At 40.9% G+C, this 27,331-nt stretch overlaps 4 protein-coding genes across 4 annotated transcripts; 2 read left to right on the forward strand and 2 right to left on the reverse strand.

The window, feature by feature from the left end:
* Nucleotides 1-523: 523 nt before the first annotated feature.
* On the reverse strand, nucleotides 524-4,770 carry LOC135426741 (RNA polymerase-associated protein CTR9 homolog). Its single transcript, XM_064680006.1, has 5 exons — nucleotides 4,584-4,770; nucleotides 2,946-4,513; nucleotides 2,674-2,890; nucleotides 2,117-2,574; nucleotides 524-2,056 (listed from the first exon to the last, which is right to left on the reverse strand). Exons 1-5 carry the CDS (start codon nucleotides 4,725-4,727, stop codon nucleotides 580-582), a joined length of 3,864 nt encoding a protein of 1,287 aa, XP_064536076.1. The 5' UTR covers nucleotides 4,728-4,770; the 3' UTR covers nucleotides 524-579.
* A 1,047-nt stretch (nucleotides 4,771-5,817) lies between these two features.
* On the forward strand, nucleotides 5,818-6,261 carry LOC135426792 (cuticle protein 16.5). The gene is made up of 2 exons (XM_064680086.1): nucleotides 5,818-5,823; nucleotides 5,883-6,261. Exons 1-2 carry the CDS (start codon nucleotides 5,818-5,820, stop codon nucleotides 6,141-6,143), a joined length of 267 nt encoding a protein of 88 aa, XP_064536156.1. The 3' UTR covers nucleotides 6,144-6,261.
* Nucleotides 6,262-11,941: 5,680 nt separating this feature from the next.
* Nucleotides 11,942-12,730, reverse strand: LOC135426648 (uncharacterized). The gene is made up of 3 exons (XM_064679875.1): nucleotides 12,576-12,730; nucleotides 12,426-12,521; nucleotides 11,942-12,367 (listed from the first exon to the last, which is right to left on the reverse strand). The coding sequence occupies exons 1-3, from the start codon at nucleotides 12,628-12,630 to the stop codon at nucleotides 12,216-12,218; spliced, it is 303 nt and encodes a 100-aa protein (XP_064535945.1). The 5' UTR covers nucleotides 12,631-12,730; the 3' UTR covers nucleotides 11,942-12,215.
* A 10,288-nt stretch (nucleotides 12,731-23,018) lies between these two features.
* On the forward strand, nucleotides 23,019-23,972 carry LOC135426640 (mitochondrial cardiolipin hydrolase-like). The gene is made up of 2 exons (XM_064679868.1): nucleotides 23,019-23,105; nucleotides 23,162-23,972. The coding sequence occupies exons 1-2, from the start codon at nucleotides 23,092-23,094 to the stop codon at nucleotides 23,943-23,945; spliced, it is 798 nt and encodes a 265-aa protein (XP_064535938.1). The 5' UTR covers nucleotides 23,019-23,091; the 3' UTR covers nucleotides 23,946-23,972.
* The last annotated feature ends 3,359 nt before the right edge of the window (nucleotides 23,973-27,331 follow it).

Here is a 27,331-nt window from a genome sequence, read left to right on the forward strand (position 1 = left end):
AAGCATATATCCCTTTAGATGCCTGTGTGTGCTTGTGTGTTCAAGCAGTCCACATCCTGCGGCGAAACTTGTCACAGACTAATTTCGTGTCTCAGCTCATAAATTGATATTAATGAGCGAACGTATTTTTTCGCGTTTGAATTTGACTTCGGTTCGTTTGACTCTGACAGTTACAAAGTGGCTTCAAGTATGCGTAATTTGAGTCGGCGACCAATGTCCTGCGGTTATTTAACATGACTCGACATTCAAATGAACAAACACGTATGTACGCATACATACATAAACGCATGCATATGTGTAACAGACCCAAGTCCCGGCGGGGCTAGTCCCTCACACCTGACGACTGGCCCCGCTGTGGGCGCTCGCTCACATTGTGTTTCGGAAAATAAATTGTATGAGAAATTTCTGTTTGCACATTTTACCTCGAGGGAATTAAAAAATAACCTGATGTTGAGTGCAAACGACAACATTTACACAACATTTATTGTCATTCCTCAAATTACGACAACTGATCAGTTTAGTAAACAACAAACAGTTTTTTCCATAATTCAAACGGGTTGTCGCACCGCTTTATCCGATCTAGGGAAGTTCGTCAGATAACACAATCTTCTGGCAATCACTTTTATTCTTCTTTTCCTTAGACTTTTTGTGCTTCTTCTCTGGCTTAGATTCTTCCTCGCATTCAAACTCTTTATATTTGTGCTTTCTTTTACGCGATTTGATTTTTTCCTCATTGCGTGTGTCTTCCAGCTTGGATACTTCTCTTGCCATTGTCATCTCAGTTGTTGTGTTTTTAGTAGGATCCTCCATAATAAGTTTTTGCCTTGGTTTAACTTTATCCAACTCCTGGTCCGTGATCTCAATTTTGGCGGGGCTTATGAATTTCTCCTCAATATGCAGTTTCTCTGGCTCAACCATCTGGAGCTCGTGTCTATCACTTGGCTTCTCATGATGCTTCTTTGAGGATTCTTTTTTTCGGGAACGCTCCTTACTTTTCGGTTCCTCTTTCTCAATATTCTGGGGATCGTCACCATCAGTTGCCCTTTGATGCTTTTTCGCGTGTTCTCTTTTAAGGGAATTGTTATTGAGTACATCACTTATTGGGCTTCCTTGCTCAACTTTCAGGAGCTCGTTAGTGTCATATGGCTTCCCTACGCTCTGCTCCGGGTATTCTCTATTTCCGGATTCATCCTCATGCTTTAATTTTTCTTGTTCAATCTTAAGGTGCTCAGCATCACTTGACCTCTCTTGGCGCTTTTTCGAGTGTTCTCTTTTCCGGTCATGAGCATTAATTACATCACTTACTAGTTTCTCTGGCTCAACTTTCTGGAGTTCGTGGCTGTCAGTTGGCTTCTCTTCGCTCTTTTTTGAGTGTTCTTTTTTTCGGGAACGCTCCTTACTTAACGGTTCGTCGGTCTCAATCTTTTGCCGATCGCCAGATTCACTTGCCTTCTCCTTACGCTTCTTCGAGTGTTCTTTTTTACTAGAATAAGTAGAGAGTACATCACTCAATGGATTCTCTAGCTCATCATTCTCGAGCTCGTTATAGTGAGTGGGTTTCTCTTGACTCTGCTTCGGGTTATCTTTTTTGCGAGACTTTTCACCATTCTTAGACTTTTCTTGTTCATAAGCCTTCCCTTGACGCTTGTTTAAGTGCTCTTTTTTTCGAAAACCTTCCATACACATTGGACTCTCTTGCTCAACCTTTGATTGCTCATCCGCAGAACTTATTTTTTCTTGGCTCTTTTTCGAGTGATCTTTTTTTCGGGAACGCTCCTTACTCATCGGTTCGTCTTTCTCACTCTTCTGAGGCTCTTCGATCTCAGTTCCTCTCTGTTCACGTTTTTTCGAGTATTCTTTTTTTCGTGAGCTTTCTTTAGCTTTTGCCTTATCTTTCTTCGCTTTTTGACGCTCTTCAGTCTTTTTCTCCACTTCATCTAGTTCTCTCAGGTTCTTAACATCTTCCAGCACATTTGCAAGCAATTTGCTGCACTTATTGGCCTGTTTGTTAGCCGTCTGTAGTGACTCTTCTTTATCTCCCAGGTATTGAAAGAAGCTGCGGAAACAAGTTCAGGAAACATTCAAAGTACCTAGTAAAAACAATGTTTCAACTCACCTCTGAGCAATTTTGAGCTCCTGCTCGGCGTGCTGCAGCTGTGTCCTATCGGTTCGCTGCTTGCCATATGTTGCTCTGATGTCCTGCTTTATAACTATTCCCATATTATAGAGTATCATCAGATCTTGGGGCGCAACATGACGAGCTTTTTGCAGCAATTGCTTGGCTTCCTCGAACTGGCCGGTTTGATAGAGAGCTTTCGCTAGCAAGTGCATCTCTTTCACACTGTTGGCAGGCAGAAACTCCTTCAAACATTGTTTATATATGTCTATTGCTTCTATATAATGCTCCTGTTCCATGGCAATGTGTGCTGTGTTTAAAATAGCCTCAGTACAGCGCTTGCTAGACTCAACTATCTGCTTGAAGATCGACTCTCCATCTGCCAGATGTCCGTGATTACTCAAGGCAACACCAATGCCATTAGCGGCCCACAAATTACGTTGATTTTGTTCAAGGGCCTGAAATGTAATAAATCGATTGAGTATCCGAGATTGATGCAAATGAATTAACCGATGCAGAGCACTAGTGCATAGGCATACGAATTTCCTGCCGCTTACCTTTCTAAATAGCTGCAGTGCATTCTCCTGATATTGCTTTGCCATCTCTAGTTGGCCATTGGCCGTGGTCCTTTGTACTTTTACCAAGCACACATTGCCCACGGCGACAAGCATATACGAGTCCCCTAAGCTGCCCGGACGCCGCATGATCACATTATAGTTGCACATGGCTTGAGAAAGTGCGCCTTGCTTGGCATACAAATTGCCCAGATATGTTCTACAAAGCCAGTTAAAGTAAGAGTATATCTAAGAGTATTATCTTTTACTTTTACCTGGCTGCCACGTTGTCGTTTTCCAGCTGTAGCACAGCCTTAAAGTACTCCATGGCCATGATAATTTGATTGCGGTCCTGGGCCATAATGCCCAATCTTAGATAGCTGTCGTAATAATTTGGATATTCGGCAATTAACTGTTTGTAGCTGTCCTCCGCCTGATCAGCCAAGTGCAGTTCCTCCAGCACGCGCGCCCTATTGAATCTCAGCGTGAGAATGTTGCACTCAAAGTGCTCCTGAGTGGCACTTTTCGGATTCGTAGACAATGCCTTGTCCAGCGTTTGCAGTGCCGCTTCCGGCTGCCCGGCATGCAACTGCAGAGCTGCCACATTATTAAGCCAAGCTATAGGTGCCTCCTTGGTTGTCTTTTGCAAACGTAAATAGATGCTTACGGCCTGCTCGTAGGCGTCGATGGCTTGCTCCCAAAGCTGCAGGCGCTCGTAGGTGCCGGCCAGACCCAGCCATGTGTCGTAATCATCCCGCGCACCTGGTCGCTCCAAAGCACTTTTAAACAACTGTATCGCTTTGTCTAGCTTGCCGGGTGAGTCCGCCTGCGCATATAGCGTGGCGAGCATGCGCAGGCCGTGAGGATTATCTGGCAACAGTTTGAGCAGGGAGCGCAGCGAGTGCTCCGCCAGATCGAGCTGTCCGCGACGCACATACATCTGGGCGATGCCCAGATAAGGGGGCGCATATTCCGACAGACACTTCAAGGCCTTGCCATAGAAATCAAAGGCACGATCGAAGTTGTTTTGCGCGTGGAAGCTGCGAGCAATCAGAAAGCAGTTCTGAGCCTTCAGCAGTGGATTATCTGTGATTAAATATGCATTCCCAGCGGCCGTTTGCATTTTGCCGTAGTTGCGTGAATAGTAAAGGTAGCACGCAAGCCAGCTGAGCACCACTGGATGACGATGGTTCAGCTCAAAGGCGGCGCATAGTAAATTTGTGGCCTCCATATTGGCTGCACGCTGGCGCTCGTTAAGCTTCAGTTGTGCGATGCCCAGCAGCGCATTTATGCAGCGCCCATTGCGTTGTACGGCCATCTCGAAGGCGCGTCGAGCGCTGTCCAAATCGCCCATCTGGAGGAAACAGTGGGCAATGCCCACGCGCACATCGGCCGGTCCGTGCGGATGATGCTGTAGCACGCTCTTAAAGTAGCCCAACGCCACACGATACTCCTGACGATTGTAGGCTAGGCAGGCGCGTCCCAGCAGGGCAGGCACACTGTACGGCATCTGTCGCAGCACAGAAACAAAATGGTTATCTGCGTCCTGTAGACGCGCCTCCGTAAGCATCAGCGCAAAGCCACGACACAAGAGATGCGGCAAGTCATTGGAAACCAGCTGCATGTTGTCCATTATCTGCAATTGTTGCGATACCTTCTCTTGCCACATGGCACGACGATTGCCATGCTCGCTGCAGGCCAGACGAAAGAAGTGCGCTGCCAACAGAGTGTGGATCTTCAGTAAATCTTCCTTGTAGCCCGGATAGGTCTTGAAGCCACGCGTAATGGCATTCTCCAACAGCAGCACGAAACCTTCAAACTGATTTTGGTGATAGTACGCCCACTAGCAATGGGAGCAATGAGCACAATGGCAGTGGACTACATTATCTTGAATGGTTCTCTATGATACTTACAGCTTTTTGTATCCATTCGCGCAGTTTGACCCGTTTGGAACAGAGTGCGTTAAGCACCTCCTGCACATCACAAAGTGGTTCCATTACTTGCCCACTGTTTCGCGATTGTGGAGCTGCTTCAATTTTTCCAACTTTATTAGCCATACTTGCAACCAGAAAAATGTTCTTCTCTCGACTCTCACTTTCTTGTAGCTTTATCTTCTTGGAAGACAAAAAAGAAGCATGCAGGCATGCCTGTCAAATTTCTATCGATAGCTACATAAATACTATAAATCGATACACATCTGCCAGAACGATAATTTCATTAAGTACAGTTAAGTATGAAAATGCTAGCTACGATTTATTAGAAGCTACGTGTTTATACATATTATAGGAAGCAAGTGCCTCCTAACAATTTACTATCCTGGTCATAAGATTATTCGTTTCACTCCAGCGATCCGATTGTTTAAAAAGTAGCTAAGTCTAATGCTTAAAATAGCTGAAACATTTTTCGGAGTGCTGCTAAAACTAGCTAAATAAGTTATAATCAAAATGTAGCTAAAAAAGGCTGAATTGGCAACACTGTAAATTCTCTTATAGCTAAAATATGTAGCTTATCATGTTCCCGTACACGTATGAATTCCATTTTAAAAATAGCTTTATTAAAAGAATAAAACCTAGAAATAACCACTGCAAAAAGCACTCGTTAAGTGGATTTCAACACCTTCCATTCGCCTCGAACCATATCAATGCCAAACTCACAATTGTTTGTAAACATATAGTTATGACGTGAATTACATGACGTCTTTGAATTGTGCAGAGACACACAAGCCCATAATTACTATATTGTATTGTGAGTCGCCTTTATGCTGTGATTCGTGTTTAGTAATGTTGCTTGTCACCGCTCAGGTGCGACCCGGCGCAATGAAATCGAAAACAATAAGCCTAAGCCCAAACTGTAGTTTCCATTCCTCTCTTCCTGAACGACCCACACAATTTCTGTACGCTGTCAATCAAGATCCATTAGGTAGTGAGCATACGAATGAAGTACGAGACCTAGGTGACCGCAGCTAATCCGTTCGATATGGCAGATTAGTGTCCACCGTGCTACCAATTCACATCCGTGTCAGTCGAACTTGTTCTTGTGCCTCGATTGCGAGTATAAATGGAGCAGACTGTCTGTGAACCAGCATCAGTCAACGCACTCCAGTCTCTGAGAACGTTCGTCGTACACATACAAACCCAAACAATCAACATGAAAGTGAGTTAGCTGAAGCAACATTTGCTTAGAAGATATTCCAATATTGTCTTCCTTTGTAGTTCCTCATTTGCTTGGCTCTCTTTGTCGCCGTGGCCCAGGCCCATGTTGTGGCACCAGTTGCCACCTATGCCGCTGCACCTGCCCTCACCTATGCCGCACCTACGGTCTACTCGGCTGCTATTCCACGTGCCTACACCGCATACGCTGCCGCTCCTTCCGTCTACTCCGCTTCATATGTGCCATCGGTCTACTCATCCTATGCTGCTCCAGTTGCCACATATGCCGCCCCCGCTCTTGTCTCTACGCTGCTAAAGAAGTAAATCAATCAAAAAAGCCACTACATCACATGCAAATTTAGTTAAGTCAGAATATCAAAATAAATTGAGCTGAAATGAAGATTGACAAAAGGTCCCATTTGATTTGAGCTAATTGCCAATTTTTTGAGGGATTACCCTTTTTCTTATTCACAAGAGCGGAATCGTTCGTGCATCCGGACAGCCGTTTATGTTATGCAAATGAATTATGACCGGACTGTGTGGAGCGGCAGCCGGACTGTGCAACCAACTGTGGCACGTGTTTGTCCGCGGCACATACTCACGTGAAATGGTAACCGTCAGTCGGCACATAATCCGCCCGTTAACGCTCCACAAACACACATAAAGCGTTGAATAACTAATCAGCTGGGTAAACAAACGCCTATTGATTTTACTTGACTCGAATGGTGTTAACTGTTCGCAAAATGGCACAGAATTATGCAGAATTTTAGACGCCGGCTAATGCAAAGCCCAATTCTTTAAGAGGCCAAGTAGGAAGATTTGAAAAATTCATTCTGTCAAACAGAGTTTTTAAACTGTTTCCTTTGATCCGCTTCCGCCGGGACGAGCAACGATTATGCACAACAAAACTTTTGCTCTCGCTCAGCGATACATTTCCGCACTTTTTAGGGGGGCGGAGCAAAAAGTTGTACCTAAATCACTTAGACCAAGAACAAGTGTCGGCATGTCGAAAATTCACGCCAAACAGACAGCGACTGCAGCGAGTCGTCCGGGATGACTGCGAAACTTTGGCTGGAAAACTTTGGAAACAGCTGCCAACGCTTCATCAGCCTACAAATATGATGTTTTATATAAGTAGTTAGAAGTTGTTATTGTTGTATATCTTATGCCCCACACACATTGAAAATGGATAAAAAGGGTTTATAGTTTGGTAAAAATGTATGTAACAGGCAGATGGACTGTGTCCGCGTGTATCAAGGCGTGGAAAATACTACGGCCAACGACTTAAAATTTAAAGTAAATATTCTCGTATACCATGCACAGTCCGATTTCATATAATCGATAAATAGCGATTTTGAGACAAGGCTTTTTAATCATAACTCAAAATCTATAAGAGAATGTATTTCTTTTTGGATGCCTCTGCCATTCTTTCTAAATTTAATAGATGAAGGCCCTAAATTTGGGGTATCGTCTAGTTGGGTACTCCTGACTAAAGTAGTCTTAGTTTTAACTTTCCCAAAAATATAATACCGAGCGACAAGTGGCATTTGATTTGTTGAGAAATTTTAAGTTTAAGACCATTTCTCTTACTATGTTATTATCAGAGCAGCTTATTAGGGAGGAAACCAATTCACCCATTTTTCGCATGCACTCTACGTTCGGCTCAATTGTGGCGCAAGGAAGTGCGCAGTAATAATGCATAGGCAACTGGGATATCCTTAAGGACTTGTCTTCCTAAGCCTGCTTGCTGCATAAAAGTCTATTGCAAATGGAATGAAAACAACAAGAAACACAACAAACCTAATGACAATTGAGTGGAAGGCAACAGCTCAGAACTAATCCGATATTCATTTCTCATTCCACCAGTGTTGGCGTTGCCGCGCATAAATTGACAACATCCTCTCAAGTATTTATTTCTGCTGTTCCGTGATTATATTTTGTGGGAGTTCCACCACCTTTGACTTATTCTAGTTTAAACTGGGGACTCAGACAGTTCAAAAACAAAATGCTTTCTTTATTTGTTTTATTTGTTTTATTTCATTAAATTTTGTAATTTGTTGTTTGTTCATTTGTAAGCCAGAGCAAGGCTAGCTTCTTTCCGGCCCAATAATTAAGCCTATGCCAAGTGAAGTGCATATCAAACACGTTCGCGCGCATTTGGCTTTGTCTCAAGAGCGGAATCGCCCAACCCGCATCCCTTCGCTCAGCCCCTTCAAGCAGAGAAAAACCCTTCTACACGTTCGCTCTTTTGTTGATTTTCTTGTTTGTTTATTTGTTTGTTTGTTGCATGACGCCTTGACAATGGCGAGTCCGTCACGGCCACGTCCTCAGCCAGCCATGCCCACCAGGTAGCAGTACGTGTATGCCAGATACAAAGCCAAATGACAAATGACTCTGAAGTGCAGCTGTGCAGAAAGTCAAAAGATGTTACGTAAAGGTAATGCGAAAGCTAGTACCACCTGAAGTTAGAAACAAATATCAAAATATTGACTACATATAATCCCCACTTCATGGCATTTTATGACGACCAGCATTTTCTTGAATGCTAATAAAAATATTGGCTTAGAAGTCTAAGAATTCATAATTTAAACCGTTTTCCCCAAACTCCTCATATATCTGGGCATTATTTATCTTGATAAATAAAGCTGTTTGTCTTGACTGAGTGATTGCTGATTAAAAGCGCAGCCTAATTCGTAAGAGCTAGGAAGCTGAAATTTTTACTTTAGTTCCCTTATATGATGGAGTCGCACGTTAAGGTACAAGATATATATATATTTATATATGTATGTAAGTTATGAATGTATGATGTATGTATGTCTATATTATGTAGTATGTATGTACATGTGTATGTATGTGTGTATGTATGTATGTATGTATGTATCTATATATGTATGTATGTATGTATGTATGTATGTATCTATATATGTATGTAAGTATGCATGTATGTATGTACGTATTTATGTATATATGTATGTATGTATGTATATCTGCATGTATGTATGTATGTATGTATGTATGTATGTATGTATGTATGCAAGTAATTACGTATGTAGATGTGTATGTATGTAAATAGGTTCTTAACTTAACTCCTTCTAAGCGATTCTCATGAATTCAAGTTAGGTTCATAGGCTTCACTTTAAGTGAAGGAGTCGGCTTCGACTATGGAGGAGACGCCTTCAAATATGGAGGAGGCAGCTTGAGCAAAGCAGGACAAGGCGGCTTGAATAGTTGAGGAGGCGGATACAAATATGGAGGAGGCGACGCTTTTAATATTGGAGGAAACGGTGGCTATGGCTTTGGCGGACGAGGCGTCATCTGATAGATGGCAATAAAATAACCGAGCATGTGAATTTACAGGTGTGCACCCAATTACAAATATACATTTTAATGCCAATATATATTTCATCATATATATGCGAGTGTATGCGTATGCATATACAAGGTACACATATGTTTGTGTGCATGTATATTTTTTTATGCCAAAAACAGAGCTTTCTTCCCGCTGTGCTGCACATATAAATAAAACTTATTTTTAATGAGTGTCATACTACCCGATTCTCCTGAATTCTACTAGGCTTAGAAAGTCTTCATGCTTTCATAAGTAGTAAGTGTAGTGGTGCTGTCAAGTAAAAAAATTTTTTTTTGTGGGTAAGTATTTATATATATATCAATATATATTTTTATATACGAATGTACTTATATATATATATGTATGTATATATGTATACATTTAAATTTAAATATGTTCACACATGTTTACTAACCGCTGCGCTGCAAATTAAATGATATCCATTGACTAAAGTTATTTAAGTAACAAGTTGTGTTGGCAAACAAAAAAGTTTATTTCTGCTCATACTCTGTGTTTAATATACTCTTTCAAACTTTCCCTAATTCCTATAGTGATGTGTGTATAAAAAAGTCTGTCTGCCTCGTACTACTAGGGAGCAAAAACATAATCGTGTATGCGTATGTACATTTTAATTTATTTATTTACACTGTTGCTTAATTATTGATATTATTCCGTTGACCAAATCGGTCGTGTTTGACTATTTTTCAAGTACCAATGAAACAAATGCAAAAGGTAAATAAATAATTTATTGCACTTAAATGAATGCTAAATAATTTGAATTGTTTTATTAAAGAAAAATTGTGGAAAGATTTTTGTCTGTGCGCTTGTATTTGTCACGAATTTTGAACCTTCGTCGATATCTAAAGCCTCACTTAAGCCCTTTGGAAATCCCTTCACGAACTACCCAAGTCCCCAATGAAAGTTTCTGCCGCACCAAATCAAATGTCGATTATCGCCTAGTTAGTTGCACTCCCGGGGAACTGTAAGGCGCAGTTTCCAGTGCCCTAAACTCTTCACATTAGCAGCGAGGGGCAATTGGCGCCTGGCACCGACTGTGCGCTTCCGCCTTCGATAACATCTGCCACTTGCGAAGGTACCGTATCCAGGCCCCTTTTCGCCTCACCCCGCTGCGATGGCGCTGGGCGTCATTTCGACTGACTCTTATTATCGGCGTGTTTGTTTTATGAAGGTCGTTTCCAACAGCCCCCTATCGCACGGAACAAAAGGATTCAATGCACGCACGCACAGACCCAGCTCAGCACCCCTTAACCGAACCCACGCCCACTGCTCACTCTTTCTTGTCGTTGTCATCATTGTCGTCATCATTCTCACCAGTTTCGCCATTGTTATCCTGCTCCCGATTGAGCTCCATCTGCTTATGTGTTCTTGCTTTATGACATTTTCCCCAAATCGACGCTATCTCCAGTGAAGTTCCTTGTCCGTCTCGGCGATATCTGTTGAAAATCAAACATTTCGCTTGTCCAGCAAACCAAAAATTTGTCTGTGCTTTACAAAGTGCTAATAGGGCAGTTGTCAGAGGATATGGATGAGCCCCAAGTTCATCATAATTGCGTATGACAAGAGTCAAAACGAATCTGAAAACAACTTCTGGGTTGTTTCCGCCTGGCTGGGGTGGTTTGGTGGTAGGTGTCTTGAGAGAGCACATTAAATTATGGCACATTATTGACAGTTTATCAAATTGATTTAACAAAGCGTATTGTTGTTGCTGCTTGTTGGTTACTTTGTACGTCAGCCCACGCACCCGCTTTCCCTCAGCCCAGACCTCCGCCCCTAAACGTTAGACGCGTGCTTTGCTTGTGTATTTTAAGCATCCTTAAGTGGTCATGATAAATGTTATGGCTCTTTCTCTAGTTTGTGCCACTCCTCAGTCCCTGCATTCACTCTTTTACCCAACCTTTGTTCGCTTAGCTTTTGTATGAGTGTGTGTGTGAATTTATGTAATGTGCAAAGTTAAAGCATACTTTTCGGCTGTTTGCTTAATGTTTTGCTGCTGTTGCTCTAAGAAAATTTAGTTAATTTTAGTTTGTTTGTACGACAAAGTACGTTAAATTGTCTGTTGTTTTATTAATTTAAACAAAAGCTGCCAGAAAAAGTTGACCAACTTTCAGGCATTACACAAACATAGCCAGCAGCCATGTGCTTTTACGGCCTGAACTGATGGGTTGGCATGTTCTGGGACAAAAATAAAATAATTGGTCAGGTCAAGGCTGAAATACAAGTTTTTCGTGCCCAAGTAAAAGGGATAATGGACCATGTCCACCATGAAAAGCCTATATTATATTCGAAAATTTGGCATTGCATTAAATATTAATATAGCACACTTATTGAAAAGTACCCTTCACAAATTTCTAACGAGCCCAACGAATTAAAGCCTTTCACTCAGCTCATACCTCACACAAAAGACTTAAAAAGACTTTAACTCCTTGCTGTTTGTGGCTCTTTCTTGAATTTGTACCTTTTTCGGGTTGCTTTTAATTTTTGTTATTCTGCGCTTTCCTCTCCAAATTAAGCCAGTTACGTAGCGGAAGTCATGTTGGCTCCGGCACGCTCCCCCACGCTCTCAGCTGGCATTGTAAATTTGCATAAAAGACGCTATTTTAGTGCTAGCAAAGGAACGAAAGACCAACCCGAAAATATACACTTCACTTGAGCTGCAGCTGTAATAAAATATTTTTTGGGCCAAACGTAAAAAGCGAGAAAAAGTGAAAAATGAAAAACTAAACAGTGTGCAAAACGCAAAGGCGAAAACACAGAAAGGAAAACAGCAGCATATGCTGATTTTTTACTCTCCGCTTGTGTGTGTGTGTTTGTGTGTGGAATTAAGTTTACGGAAACGGAAATGGAAGCTGCACGCCGCCATATTGCTCTTCTGCAGCTGATCGCCGGCAGCTGCTGCTCTTCCTCTTGCCTTGTATAGCTCACTCCTTTTACTTTGTTCAGTCCATGTCTGGCTTATTTATTTCGTTTCTGCTTTGTTCTGCCGCTGCTGTGACCTTCCTGGCGCTTTCGTGCTATAATCCCAATCCTCAGGTGCTGCTCACCTCACTGACCTGTGTAAGCAGCATGCTCTGTTGCTCCATTTCTGACTGCTCCGATTGGTCCGACTGCTCCTCGGTAGCAGCTCTTCTCGACGAAGGTTTAAACAGCTCCCAGTAATTGCAGCAGTAAATGAAAGCACCTGCAATGAGATTCTATTTTTTTGTGGGTTTCTCTTTATAATTCGGCATATAACTTACTTATGCAGCTGAGCAGCAGCCACGTGATAGTGGCAATGACAATCATGAAAGTATACTTGGAATGTTCTTCCAAGGCAGACTTGCCTGTGGTGTTAACTGTAAAGCTTATAAGTAAGTTTTCAGTTTTTTTATGTTGATTATAGTTACAACCTTTGATTTGTTCTGTAAGATACTCATAATCGTACATTGTTGTTTGATTAGCCATAGCTTTTATTTGACTATCGGACGAGACACCTCTTACCGCCTTGAAATGCCTGAGGCCACTGTAAGGTCCAGTCAGATTGCGAGTGCCAACTTATTGGGCTTAGAAACAGCTGGTGAACACTGGCACTACCATGCAATATGTCGTAAGTTGTATGGGCGGAATCAGAAACATATGTTGCATTTAGCAAAAAAAACACCTAACAGCTGGTTCTCCGCCGTTATATGCGTAAGTCATTTAAGTGCAAATCATAAGATGTAGTTCCCAAACATATATGACTGGGCAGTCAATGTTTCTATTCTTTTTTGAAAAGAATAAGGTTGAAAATTCAAGTTTGATCGAATTCCTCACACGCCAACCTGGCACATATACAGATCCACTCAAATAATTATTAATAAATATATAATGTTCGATTTGGCGACCTTTCCATTTAATAATTATTTGTTTGGCTGGCTCGGGGTCCGTGGCTTTTTAGGGCAATTGTTTTACACGTCTGCGATCTTTGACGTGAAGGTTGAGGTCAGTTTCAGACAAACAAATAATTATTAATAATTATGAATAATTGTGAATATAAATAAATTACATAAATATATATACCATTTGAATATTGTTGCCGGATTTAAATCAGCGACTTCTCCCTTATTTGCAATACAATATACATAGGATGTATAACTGAGTATTGTTGAAAAATCATAGATAAAGCCACCAAAGTTTCGTTATTTAAAATATTCATATCGTACGGAAGCTCTACACCTTTCATTCTCTTATACACTAGTCGGCATAATTATTTTGACGAAACTTACTTGCCACTATCGGGGTTCACTTTGATTAGTACCGTTATGGAACGGTGCAAAAATGAATAGAAAACGAAAGAGCGTAATTATAGCTATGTGCAAGCAAAATTATTTGTGGATTATCTTTTGCATTCTCTTTCTGCTGATAAGAATGCACTCAGAAAACAATTTTTTTCAAATTCAAAAGACATAATACTGTTAACAACTTGCCAAGATTGGGTGCCAAACGCAAAACAACGACGATTGAAGACAGAATCCTTCTGCGCGCATTCAAGAAAAACATTCATTTAAAGCCTCAATCTGCTGCAAATGAATGGAATGAGAAAGCCAATAAAACAATCAGTGAACGTAATGTTCGAAGACGTTTAAAGGAAGCAGATATCAAGACTTACCGAGCAAAGGAAATACCGTACATCTCTAAAGTAAACAAGGCGAAAAGATTTGCTTTCGCAAAGAAGCATCAGCATAAGCCAAAAGAGTTTTGGAGGAGCGTTCTTTGGACAGACGAAAGATCCTTCGAGTATAATTCAGCAAGTCAAAAGATTTTTGTAAGGCTGCCACTGGCACAACGACAAAAAAATAGGCCCGTTTGCAAAACAGTGAGTCATGGCGGAGGCTCTCTCATGTTCTGGGGATGCATTTCTTACAATGGGTTGGGTGACTTCGTTGCCATTGAAGGCTTGATGAACCAAGGGCAATATTTGACAGTGCTGAATGATAACGCTTTCCCTTCCGGAGACAAGCTTATCGGTGCAACAGTAATGCCCCATGCCACAAAAGCAGAATGATCACAAAGTTTTTACAAGATGTTGGTGCCAATACTCTCGATTGGCCACCACAAAGTCCTGACTTGAATGTAATTGAAAACGTGTGGTCCCTCATAAAGCGGAAGCGAATTGCTTCTTTGCATAAAAGCAAAGAAGAAACAATTTGCGAGGCTACTTCCCTTTGGAACGAGGTGACCACGGATATCCTCAAAGCTTTAGTGGACTCAGTGCCAAAACGCCTTCAAAAAGTGATTGAAGCTAAAGGGGACTATACACTTTATTAATCGAAATTATATTTTGAAGACTTTTTATGATTAAATTGTAATTTCATTTATTAAAATCACTGGTCAAAATACTTATGCCAACGGCTGAAAATCAATTTATATCATATATTTTTAGGTTTCCATGAAATAATTTTTGTTTGTTTTATTTTTAAGTTTGTATGACCAAGATGTAAAAAAGAAAAAAAAATTGTTAAGTTCTATAAAGCCAATAAAAAGTTATAAGCAAAAACACATCGCTTTCATTTCGTCAAAATATTTATGCCGACTAGTGTATATTGCTGGCACAACCCTCAATTGTTTTGTACCTTTTATTGAAGGCGTTGCTGTTTATCATTTACAGCATTGCATGACTTGTGCTCATATATCAATATCGTTGGTTATATACTAACCCACTTGGAAATCGTATTTATAGAGAAACCCAAACAATAACATTGACGAAATTATTGCCGGCGCCCCAAAGAATTTGGTACAACAAAATCGAGACGAATTTGCAATTTTTCGTGTCCTGTGGCTTGCGTGTGAGTTCTATTTGGGGAGATGGAAGGAGTAGAGGCTGCCTCTGCACAACCAAAACTAATTACGAGTACAAGCAGTTGGGGTTCGGGTTCGTTTGGGGGCAATCCATTGCTGTGCATCTTACAGCTACTCTAATTGAATTCAACAAATATCCGACAGGTCGCGTAGGAGCAGGAGTAGCAGATTTTATGCTTCACATATGTCGGCATCAGCCGTTTAAAAGCAGCTCGCAATATCCTGCGGATGTGGTTGTTCTGTCTGTGAGGCTATGTCAGCTAGAGCTAAGGCTTATGCGAAGCCTTTAAAAGCCAACTCAATAGAAGAAAATCTAAAGTAGGAATGCAATTGCTTTGCAAAGAAAGTGGTTTTAATGATTATTTAGTTGTGAGTAAAGTATTCTGTAAACTGTATTTAAAGTGCTTTAAGCTGCATCAACAAAATGAATATGCTTAGTAATTCGTTTGACTATTACACATATACTAGCTGGTTCCTAATTATGCTGGCAACTTTCAGTTTGCTGTTGCTCACTTCTGAGTGCCACTTGCAGCTTGAAAGCACCTGGCAGACTTCCAATGTAGAGGGCATTCGTCAGTCAGCACATATACGAAATTAAAGAAGCTTTCAATGGGGCATGTATAAATCCTTATAGGCGCATTCTTTTCAAAGTCCCTTTGGACTGCTCTGAGTTCTGCGGGTTGATCTCTTCTCAGTAAGCATTTATCTGTTTGAATCCGCTGCGCTCGCCTTCTGACGTAATAAAATTAAATATTTAAGCTTACAACAGCTGAATGGACCACTCCACACAGAGAGCATTCACATCAAGGCAGTAGGGACAGAGCACAGGATTTGGTGTTGGTTTATATGTGAAAGCGCAACATGCACAGAGACAAAAACCAGTTGGAATGCTTTGTACTCACCCTTGGCTGTGCTTTGAACTATCCTGTACTCACAAATGGTATATGCTTTTGCGAACCAGAACGGACCAAACCCCCTCCCACACTTACGTTTGCCTAATTCATAATCGGACTAGTTGTTTTATTTAAAATTGGCAACAAACACATTTGTAGATACCCTTTAGCCACTTTATGCACAGGGTATAGAAAAGAGAACCTAACTTTGTGCCATGTTTCATAACACAATACGGCAGTCCATGCCGCTGTTGCCACTTTTGCAGCTGTTGTAACTGCGCCAGTGGCCATCCATTGCGTGCACTAGGATTAGGATTAGTCCTGTCTCTCCTGGCCAGGGCACAGCTTGCAGCTGTGGCGGACTTTTGGTTGCTACTGGCCTGAACATTTAACACTGGCAGCGGCATCAACATCAGCGACAGCGAGAGAAACGGGTTAGCGGCTCGCTAACAACTTCGTCATCAGACACACAGCTTTTGTGCTCCTCCACCTGCACGTGCCGCTCTCTATCCAATGCAGCACCAGAAACGTGCTGACGCCTCACAAAAGTTGGCATTTTTCTCGAAAATTGCTGTCAAAATCAAAATTTATTTGGCAGTGCATTCGATTTTGGCAATTTAGTTGGAAAAGAAAATCGACAACAGAGACGGAAGTGTCAAGCTCTACGTGAGAGGGTTTGGTTAGTTGGCCGTCCTCTAGCCTCTGGCGAGTCTTTTTTATCTCGAATATTGAAAATAAAGTAAGCGGTTTGCTGTTGCTTTTGTGGAGTATTTGATGAAGATTGCATATTTTATAGGACGCAGCTTTAAGCTGGGATCAAATATGGAATTTAAACTAAAAACTGAAGATAGAATTTTATTTGCTTTTAATCATCTCAGCAATATTCATTGAACAGCAGCAATTAAAAACTTTAAGTAGTTTCCATTAAGCCAGTTTTAAGCTGAAGTGCTTCTTATTAATAAAACGTTGTAACTCGTTGTAGCTTGTGTTCTCTGCTTTGACTTTTCTATACTCTATTTAATTGAGATTTCATAAAAACCTGCATCGGAAAACCTCTTTACCGTCAGCTAGTAAAATTAAATTTTTCGCTAGTAAAACGAAAAAAAAATATGAGATCAAATAAGTAAAAAAGAGAAAATAACAAAAGCGCCAAACTACATAAATATCAGACGCATTCGAGCGGCAATGCAACAATTTTTAATTACCATTTAGGCGCTTGAACGAGCACAACAGAACCAGGGAGAAGCAGAAAAGAATTCCAAGGAAAAATACTGAAAATCGCCAAAATCGCTCGAAGCTCTTTACAGACCCATTTGGCTCAATGTTGCTGCTGTATTTTTTAGGCATTAAAAAATTAAAAAGCGCACAGAAAAACAGACAGAGGCAGGCTGAAATAAGGGCAGGCAGCGAATGAAAAAAGATGGGGTGGAAAAAAAACGCTGGGGAAATTAAGTCAATGTCCTGCGGGGTCAGTTGCGTTTGGATAAATGTAATTAACCTTCAGGATAAGCATTGAGTTGGGTCTTTGATAATGAACGGCAAATGGCGAGTGTGAACTGAGAGAAAGAGAAAAAGAAAAGAGCGAGAGAGCAAGAGAAACAGAGAGACAGAGAAAAAGTCAGTAAGTACGTTTTAAAATACTTCAAACGGTTGGCAAATTTTCACAAACATTTTGGCAAGCTTCGAAACGTATAAGCTTAATGAGAAATTTGAAAATATTTGTTGTTACAATAATTATTAACTTCAGACCCGAGATTGACGGATGCTTAATAAGTAATGTAAGCCATTAAATATTATTATTTCTCGATAACATTTCAAACAAGGTGCTTTCAGGAGGCGGTCGTTACCGTTTCCTATATCGTTATATAACATAGCTCAAGACGATATGAAACTGGACTTTATATGGTTTTTAAGCAGTCTAGAAAGCCTTGTAACACTCGTATATATGTATGTACATATACCTAGAGACATAGTGACTGATGAATTCGCAAATGCTTCGTACTTAATCTGATGGGCGGCTCGAAGGCGGGTTTTGTGTGCAGTCTTGCTTAGATATTCATCACCGTAAATAGACCAAACCACATCATTAGGGCAGTCGCCTTGCGAATTAATTACAATGAGGCGAAGGTGTAAAACTCGATGGAGAACAGAGAACATCATTGACAACCTACCGAAGCTGGCTAACAATGGAAGCGTAGCTGTAATTACCTTTGGTTACAAGCACACACACACACACACACACACGTACACACACACAAAGACAGTAGAAGCTCTCTCACATACGTACATAATTAACTCGATAATGAGGGCAAACTCGTACTCGAAGCCGGACCCAAGCCAAGTTGTCGCAAAGGCGCAAAATGTTGTATGTAATGGTGTGTTTGAGTTCTTGTTATTGTTGTTGTAGCTGTGGTTGGCTGTGGGCACCGTCTCTGTTGCGCTTTGTTTGCCATGATAATGACTTCCGGTTCGCCGGCAAAATGACAGCCGGAATTCGTAATTGCTTTTAAGCGTTTCAGGCCTGCTCTCAATTGGGGACCCTTTGATTTGCAATTTGCAATTTGCTCAAAGAGAAAAATAGAAGAAATAAAACCTAGTGTCTGGCTTATGGTTAAAAGTTGCCTACGGTATTTAGTCTAACGTAACGTACAAAAATTTGCCGTAATTCTTACGCATTTGACCCAATTGACGCTTTGCAAATGCCAAAGAAACAGCAAAAGGTGTGAAAAACTTGAAAGCTATGCGGCAAATTGCATTTGCGTTGCAATGAGGACAACAACTACGAGCTAAAGGTGTTATTATGCAAATGTAACCAAAGCTGGGGTAGAACAACAAGAATGTTGAGGCTGTGTTTCGATATAGGTGGCACATGCTGGCAACATTTCCTTGGCAATTCCGAAGTATGTGCTGAAAAAGTGGGCAATGGAAATTTATTCATTCCTCCTCATAGTTACACCAAGGCTGGGCTCCGTATTGAAGACGTAGTAGTGAATAGGTTTCATAGAGTTTTATGTTCGCCAAAATTAGAAACTTCACCCTCAAATTTGTTTGCCAAACTTGCATTGTAATTGAAACCTTGGGAGTTTGCTCACTGGAACAATCGTGCGTTTGTTTATATTTAATTTTAAGTAGCACACCTTTGGCCAATTCCCATTCATAGAATAAACATTTCAGTGGAGAGCGAATAAAACGCGTTGGATTGCGGTTAAATGCTAATTAATAGGGGTTCCTATTGCCACAGTGGCACTGGAGTTTCGAAGAACTTTTAACGCTGACAAATGAGTCCAACCCTGGGACGGGATATAGGATTGCAAACGGACTGTTTAGCGCTTTAAGACGCAGCTGAAAGTTCTTTAACGTGGCTTAAATATTAATAGCAGATTACGTATATGCCGCGTTTTAAGCTTTCAGTTGAGTCAGTTTGACTGCCCCTGGGAATTTAGTGGTCTCAAATTTATATAAAATATATTGAATATGCTTTTGCATTGGGGTCCCTTTTGAAGCGTTGGCCTAATATTTATAGCATATTCCCAAGGGTCACTGGCTTCAGTGTCTATTTGAAAATTGAAGCACGCAAAAGGTTCGCATATTAAATTGTAATTTATCTTGGCACTTTAATTTATAAGGAACATGCAACGGCGCCAAAGACATGACAAATCTAGTACAAGTATTAGTTTTAAATACCCAATTCAACTCAGCAACTGGAAGGGAATTCGACTAGTGTTCAATTAATACAGTCCTATTAAATCGTTTTTCTTCTTCTGTACTAACCTACATGATTCGTTCCATTTAATCCGGCTTTTTCTTTTTTTTCTTTTTTATATTGAATTCATAAATCTCTTTGACATAGCAACTACTTTCCCTGCTCCTATTTATACTGCACTTTTCACACACATTTTTTCATTGCTTATTGCAAATTAATTACATCCCCTTTCATTTTTTATGCACACTCGATAACCGCATCTCAATGCAATTCATCCTGATCCCAACATGTGTGCAGTTTGCAATTACAACAAGCCACCTCTGGATTGAAGAGGGGGCGGCTGGGTGACTAGGCTGACAGGTTTGCATATTTCATAGTAGCAAGGCATAAGTGACACTTGTCAAAACACATTTTCCACACCTACCACACGTTGTCGTTGCCGCCGTCTCGCCCCTCTCTCCATCCGATGGTATTTCTGGGGGCACAAAAGCATATTTCAAGTGCGGCACTTCATGTGCGTCAAACAGAGAGCCGTGTGTGTGTGATACAGTTAGACAGAGAGGCCTGGGGTTGAAAGAGAGAGCCCCATCAAAAGCGAACCGAACAGAAAAAGTGCTCAAGTCGAAAGCCCTTGAGTTGTTTTGCAACATTTGAACACGTCAAGTTTTTAAGGTCAACATGTCGCTGGCAGGCAGACAGTCCTAGACTAATACCAGACCGCGATATTAGTCGGGCAGTGTGCAGTTTTTCCCCCGTTTTTTGTGCGCACAGATTTTTGGGATTAAAATCGTTTACCTATCAGTGGGATAGTTCGATGACTCCTCCACTTGGAACTCGCTTTTCAATTCCCAGCCACGGCTACTTAAAGCTGTTCAAAGTTTCACTTTGAGTGCTCATTTGGCCAAAGTAATTCATTACAATTGCATTTTCGGCCAGTGGAAAAGTTCTATGCGCGGTTTCGAAGTGCACTTCAATTGCTTTTCGCATCCGGAAACCTCAAAGTTGGGCTACAGTGGTGGTTTTTAGTTCATGAAATGGATATTGGATAAATATACTAAACTTATGTATTTACTCTGGGAACAACGATAACAGCTGATAACAATTACAAACTTGATTAAGTTTTCACTAATTCCGATAAGTTTTGAATTTTAAACATTTATCAGTTCCCCCTTGAAATGTTGTCTTCAAATCTACTCTTGCCATTGTCACTGCTCCAGACCACTAATTTTAGAACCCTGTTTTACTAGTTAAGCTACCTTTTTAATATACATATATTTTCTATATTATATATAATTACATTCGTGTTTTATTTCCACTGTTCCATACCATTCCTTAATTTGAAACCCCCTTATAACTAGTTAAGCTACGTTTCTGCACTTTTCTTGTTGCGCTTATTGTTACTGTACCCTGCTTATCTGGGCTGCTCCCTCGGTTTTAGTTAGGGGCCATGTTTACTCTTTGGGCGCAAACTGCTTTGTGCGTGTATTTTTGTAGGTGTGTGTGTATTTTGTTGGTACTAAACACTTTTTCGTAAAATTTTCTCGAAAGAATGTTAGACAAACCGCTTTGTTGGCAACAATTTGGGTTAAAACTTAAGTGTTTTGCTTCGAGTTGCCGCATGGCCCCTCCAGCGTCCACAGCTAGCCTAGCTCTTAAATTCTTTGCCACTGCAGCGCTTTGTCGGGCTAAAACCTTCTAACCAAGCGAGAGTAGGAAGAAAAGGTTAAAGGCGAAATGAAGCAAAGGGGCTAACAACCGACACGAAAAAAATAACAACGAGTACAACAGCAAAGTTTACGTGGAAATTTTGTTGTGAAAGCCAAAGCTGCTTGCTTGAATTTAGTTGATTTTTTTGTGCTTTTCCTTTCCATTCACATACCCAACCGAACGAAAGGACACAAATTGTCCTTTGCTCCTTTGGCTTTTTGTGTTGCGCAAAATTGGTAATATGTACTTTCACTTGTGCCCCTAAGTAGTAACCTACTAAATGAAATGTTTTGTATTTTAAAGAGTAAATCAGTTAAGAAGCTTCGCTTCTAAAAATAATTAACATCTATTAGAGAATGTTTCTCGCAAGTTTTTCGTATGAAGTCTAGAACAACGTGTCTGCTAATTTGATTGAAAGTTTGATCAAGTTTAACAGAAACTTTGATATGCCGCAATGCCGAGCCCACATCAAAGCGTGAAAGCAACCAAAGTTGATCCAATTACATTCAACCAAACCTAACCCAGCCAAAAACATATAAGTGTAAGCACTGAGCAAGAGAGCTGGAGAATGAGAGAAAGAGACAGGGAGTGTAAGAAATATAGAGACAGTATCTTCAACCATAAGTAGATAAATTTGTTTGTTCACATTTGGGGCAGCTTTATTGGTATCTGCTGAGCGTAACTTAACTAATTTTAAAGTTTTTGAAATGAGATCTGCAAGTGTGAATGTGTGTGCGTGTGTGTGTGTGCGTGTCTGCATAAAGTTTACAGCACAACTGATTTGGCTCTGGCTTCGCATGAAATTAGTTGCAATTTTCGGCATCTGGGGAACATTTTACCATTTGGCTGCAGCAGCAATGCCAACGAGTGGAAAAGCAGGAAATTGTCTACAGCAGCTTGCAGTTTAGAGCCATCATCATCATCATCATTATCATCATCACCAAAGATGACACTTTGGAAGTTTGAAGAGGTTTTCGCAAAGCAAGTGCACTGCTTCCTAAATATTTTGTAAGCACTTCTAACTTATGCGCATTCTCTGAAAATTGATAGTTAATGCGTTTCCAAAGTTGCAAAATCAATCTAATGTCTGTTCTCTCTCTTTTGCGTTTCATTCTGTCGTTCCAATAGTTTGACATGCAGCTCTGCAGTCTGCAAAATACAGCCCTGTCATTAGATTATGTATCGAGTATCGAAGAGTGATTAGATGTGATGTTTAAACAATTTCATTGAGAAGTTCAGCAATTTTATAAGCAAGGACAAAATCGAGAGCTACTACCAAAATGGATGTAGTTGATATTGAAGAGCGTCCCCGAATCGTGAACTCTGGAGTTCTGGAAATCACTGGCAACTCAAATATGATCAAAATACAGCGCCATTCAGGCCACATCGTATACAATGGCAACGATGCATGCATTTATTTGGGATGCGAGCCCGAGCAGCAGACCGTCGACCACATTAAAATCGTTGACCTACTGCACGACGCAATTGAAGTTGTGCAGCTGCTGATAATACTGCTAATTTTCGTTATTATACTAAAAATAGCTGATATGTATTATTAAATAAGAAAGTGTAATAAGATTTAATATAAAAATTGGTCCATTTTAAAAAATTTAACTATGCTAAGGGAGTCTGATGGGTTTACAAGTAAATCTTAGCGATGCAATAAATTGCAGAACAGATATTATTCACAAAAGTAGTATGTGTATCGATAGACACCATTTTTCGATAATTTCTGAGGATTTTTGCCGTCAAGCAAAGTTTTCGCCATTTGCTACTGCTTTCAAAATGGTTTTAGTTTTGTAAGTTTGCATAAGATAAGACCTTCAGATCTGTTTTAAAAGTTTTTTTACTACAGATGTGTTTGGATAATAAACAAATTCATAAGCTTTTTGAAGCTCCAGTGGGGGCGATTAAGTATAGAGGCAATTGTCGAGCTGCTTTATGGCTTTGACTATAGTCTATACCGGCTATGGCTGCAGATCTACGGTGAGCCAGATGAAACGGATGCCGTTATCTTCAACGAGCTTCCGCGGAGATGTCGATTTCGTCATGTATCGGCAAACTGCCCAAAGAAATACTGCGAGACCTGCCGTGTGGACAGAGTCATTATGTACATCAACAGGGCCAAGGTCTCCATTGACATTGCCCACTTGACGTTCTCGCATACCACGTTCTACTACGCCATCGCATCTGCCTGGCTAAGAGGCGTTAATATACGGTTGGTGACCGACTCCCAGATGATCTACGCCCGGGGCTCGCTGGTGCAGCGTCTGATCGCGGCAGAAATGCCAGCGCGTTGTTCTCCGGTCCATGTGATGATGCATCACAAATTCTGCATTATCGATGGGGACGACCGCGTTCTACAACTTGATAGAGAGGAGCACCGCGTTCACAGTCGCCTTTGGCGGCGTAAGGGTTACGTGATGACAGGTTCGCTTAACTGGACCAAACTGGGCACTGGCAGCAATTACGAGAACGTTGTGGTCACCTCAAATCGTGTGGTCAACGAACTTTATCAGAAGCTTTTTGATGATATGTGGGAATATTTTCCGGTTCTCAATATGACCAGCTTTAGAACTAAGACGCACGCAAATAATGCGCCTGACATCGTTTGTATGCCTTGGAAATTCTGGCAATAAGATTTTTGTACATAACAAAAAATGTATAAATACTAACATTTCATTTTAATGCATGCTTAAGGGCATTTAATACTTTTTCGCCCACCCCACCACGTTTATTGCAGCAAAGTTTTTCTCACAACTTTTCTGGCTGCCTCGTCTACTTGTTACACATGATGAGGGAATTTCAGCAGTTAACCAAGTTAAGAAATCCACCACGTTTTCTTTTTTTTCCATTGTTTCAGTCTTGATTACACTTTGGTTGCTCATAAATTTGTATCCGAGCGGGAAAAAAACTCGGTGCAAGTTGCTTACTTTTACAGAATGGCCAATATAAAGGGCAAAAAGTTTATTATTTTACCTGGGCGATTTGAAGTGAAACTAGAGCGCCACAATGTGAAAAAGCATAGCTGGAAAAACTCGAAAGTATAAACATTATTTTTCACTTTTTTTATCATCAACTGCGTTTCATCAAATTTCAATTTTGCTTAATATAAATTTAAGTTTTACGAAGAGTACAAAAACAAATAATGTGTAATTATGTGCGATGTGTCTAGGGCAGTAGGTCGCAGTGTAGAAAAATATTAATAAGCAAAAAGAAAGCACTGGACTTTGTCTTTTTAATAACAATTTTTAAATCTCAACAGAAAAAATCAACGTTCCTCCAAACTCAAATCTATTTCAATATTTTCCAGATCAGAAAGACTATACATTTCTTCATTTAGTTGTGTTTCAGACACTTTTAGTAGTTCGTCATTAACCTGAGTGCGCTCCATTAGGTGTGGATTGAGAGCCACTATTGAGCTCCAGGGTATTTCCTTGCCCATCATCTTTGAGCCCTCGGTCCATGCGACTGTAATCGACTGCACTTCATCCTGCTTGGAGTCAACTACTGCGGTATGCACTCGACCGTCGGTTCGACTAATACTGATTTTCTCGCCAATTAAAAGATATTCCATTGTGCAGATACTTGCCAATATCCGAAACTCTCGATATTCCAGTGTGTCTGTTGTGTTCGTGCTGACTTGTTGATTTGTAAACGAAATTGAATTATTTCTTCTAATGTCTACAGGCAGTAAAGCCAATGAAAACATGATCATTTTTTAGATCTTAGAAGGAAAGACCATTTGTATACTAATTGGATAGACTGGTTGGTGAATAAAGCCTGACCAACCGTCTGCTAAAATCTATACGATGCATTTAGGTGCATAATCGGTAATAAAACTGACAGACCTTAGGCACAGGATTTGCTTACAAATTAAACTTTCTGCCTTTATGACCACTTCTTAGTCAATAAATTGTCAATAAGTTCTGATCAATTATCGGCCGAAGCGAGTTCATTAATCAAAAAGCGCAGCCGGTGACAAATTCGAAAGACAGGTGCACCAAGTGGCTGTCGCTTTAATTTATCCACCCCACGCGCCAGTTGACTTTGGACGTTTATGTTCACATGGCTGAAGAACACAACAAAATACGAGCACACCTGGAAAGCTCAGATGCAGCTTCCGACTGCTATCCACAATATGGTCACCCATGTGCCCAGACAAATTTTATGGCCAACATTTTTTGGGAGAGTCGCTCGTAAATTCGCACGGTAAACTCAGAGAGGGAGGGTGTTGTGTGTGTAGAGCTCGCTTTTGATATATGGCCATTGCTACGTTGCGGGTTAGTACTTTTCAAATTAGATTTAGGAACGGTCGTAGCCCGTGAAAACGTCCAAGCTCTCGTTGTGGCCCTTTTCCTGTCACCTCCTGGACTGGCTGCCATAAAATGTGAGGTGAACCCAAAACGTTGCAATATTTACACAACACAATTTAAAGTGGTCGACGGGGCAACACAACATTGTAAGTTACGTGAGGTGTATAGTCGAAATAATTCGTTGACGAGGCATACTGCCTGCAAGTCTAGACCTGATGCAGCAGCACCGATTGATTTCCAATTCAATTTAATTAAAACAAAAATCAACCAATTAAATAAAGTTTACGCATCGAGGGATCAAACAACATGTGTCCCAAGCTGAAGGCAATGACCTACACGCAGAGACACACAGACACCGACAGCGACTTGTATAAACTATATACGTATGTACTGCGCTCAGTCAGGTGTATAAACTAATTTACAGAAAATTCTATAAGGGCACAATGGTCACGGCAAAACCGCAAACACATTGGGACCAAGGACTCGAGACCATTTATGTACGTGGCTATTAATGCAAATGTATGGCCCAAAAGTTTTCGATGCGTGGGTGAATAACCTTGCCCTAGGCGTCGTTTTCTGTATAAATTTGGTGCCTCGTCGCAGTTGAAAGGCTAAATGGAAAATTGGTTGGATAGAATTTGATATATATCTCTTTACAGACTGCTTTTGATGGTTGCCTTTTCTTTTGTTCTGGTGTCAAACATGTTTTTTCCTTAAACGTAACTTAAAGCGCTGAAAATCTCTCATCTTGTTAAGTTAGCGAATTTAAGGTATTCGCGCTCTGGGCCATATTCGCAATTTCAGTTACTGGGTCATTGAAAGAGATGGGCGCGGGCCTCATTGTCGAGGCTCGGCCCGGCACGAGCACGAAACTTGCACCAGAACTTTTTTTAAAAAGCCTGGTACGGCACGAACTCCAGAAAAGTGCCACATTTTTGTTGGTCAAAACCGACAGGACAATTTTTTGTCAATGCATTTTATTTAATAATTGCGATCTATTTTTATTGGGTTAGATAGGGGTAAAATTATCAGTGGTATTCAGATATTGGCCAGTATTTGGCATGCCTTATATTTCGTGCTTTTGAGGCCAGGCCTGGGACCGTACGAAAATAAATTTCGATGCCCAAGCTTGTTTGCCCGCGCCCATCTCTAGTCACAATGCTTACAATGAGATTGACCAGCGACCGCAAAATCAACAAGAGGAGAAGCACCAGCCACAGCCGCATCATCATCGTCAATATTACGAGAGCACATAAATCTCATGGCTGCAGCAATCAGATGCGGAATCGGGAACAGAATCTGAAACAGAAACCAGTGCCAACTTGTCAGCTGCCTAGGCAGTCATGCGGTGGCTGTCGGAGGCAGTCCGGCAATAGATAGGATAGTGGAAATAGCGAATGGCGTCAAGGGCGCCATAAATGAGAATTTCCGACTCATTTCCGTTGTTTGCGTGTGTGAGATTGTGTGGTTCATTTGTGGCGCATAATGAGCATTGTGGGTTGAGAGTTTTGAAAACGTAACAGGAAGACCAAAAAAAATAAACCGGAACGGCCTGACAATGTAGGTTAAACACGTATTGATTTTCATTTAAAGCAGCCGCTTTACCGTGAATCTATCTAATGGCATTTGGCCTGACAAAATAAATTAAAAATTTTATGGTCCACCCACAACTGCATCTGCAATGCTTAGTACCGTGCACAACTTGACCT

Source organism: Drosophila montana, unplaced genomic scaffold (genome assembly GCF_035044405.1).
Source record: "Drosophila montana isolate Dmon_TW-CO22-7 unplaced genomic scaffold, ASM3504440v1 contig_2081_1, whole genome shotgun sequence".
Classification (NCBI taxonomy): domain Eukaryota; kingdom Metazoa; phylum Arthropoda; class Insecta; order Diptera; family Drosophilidae; genus Drosophila; species Drosophila montana.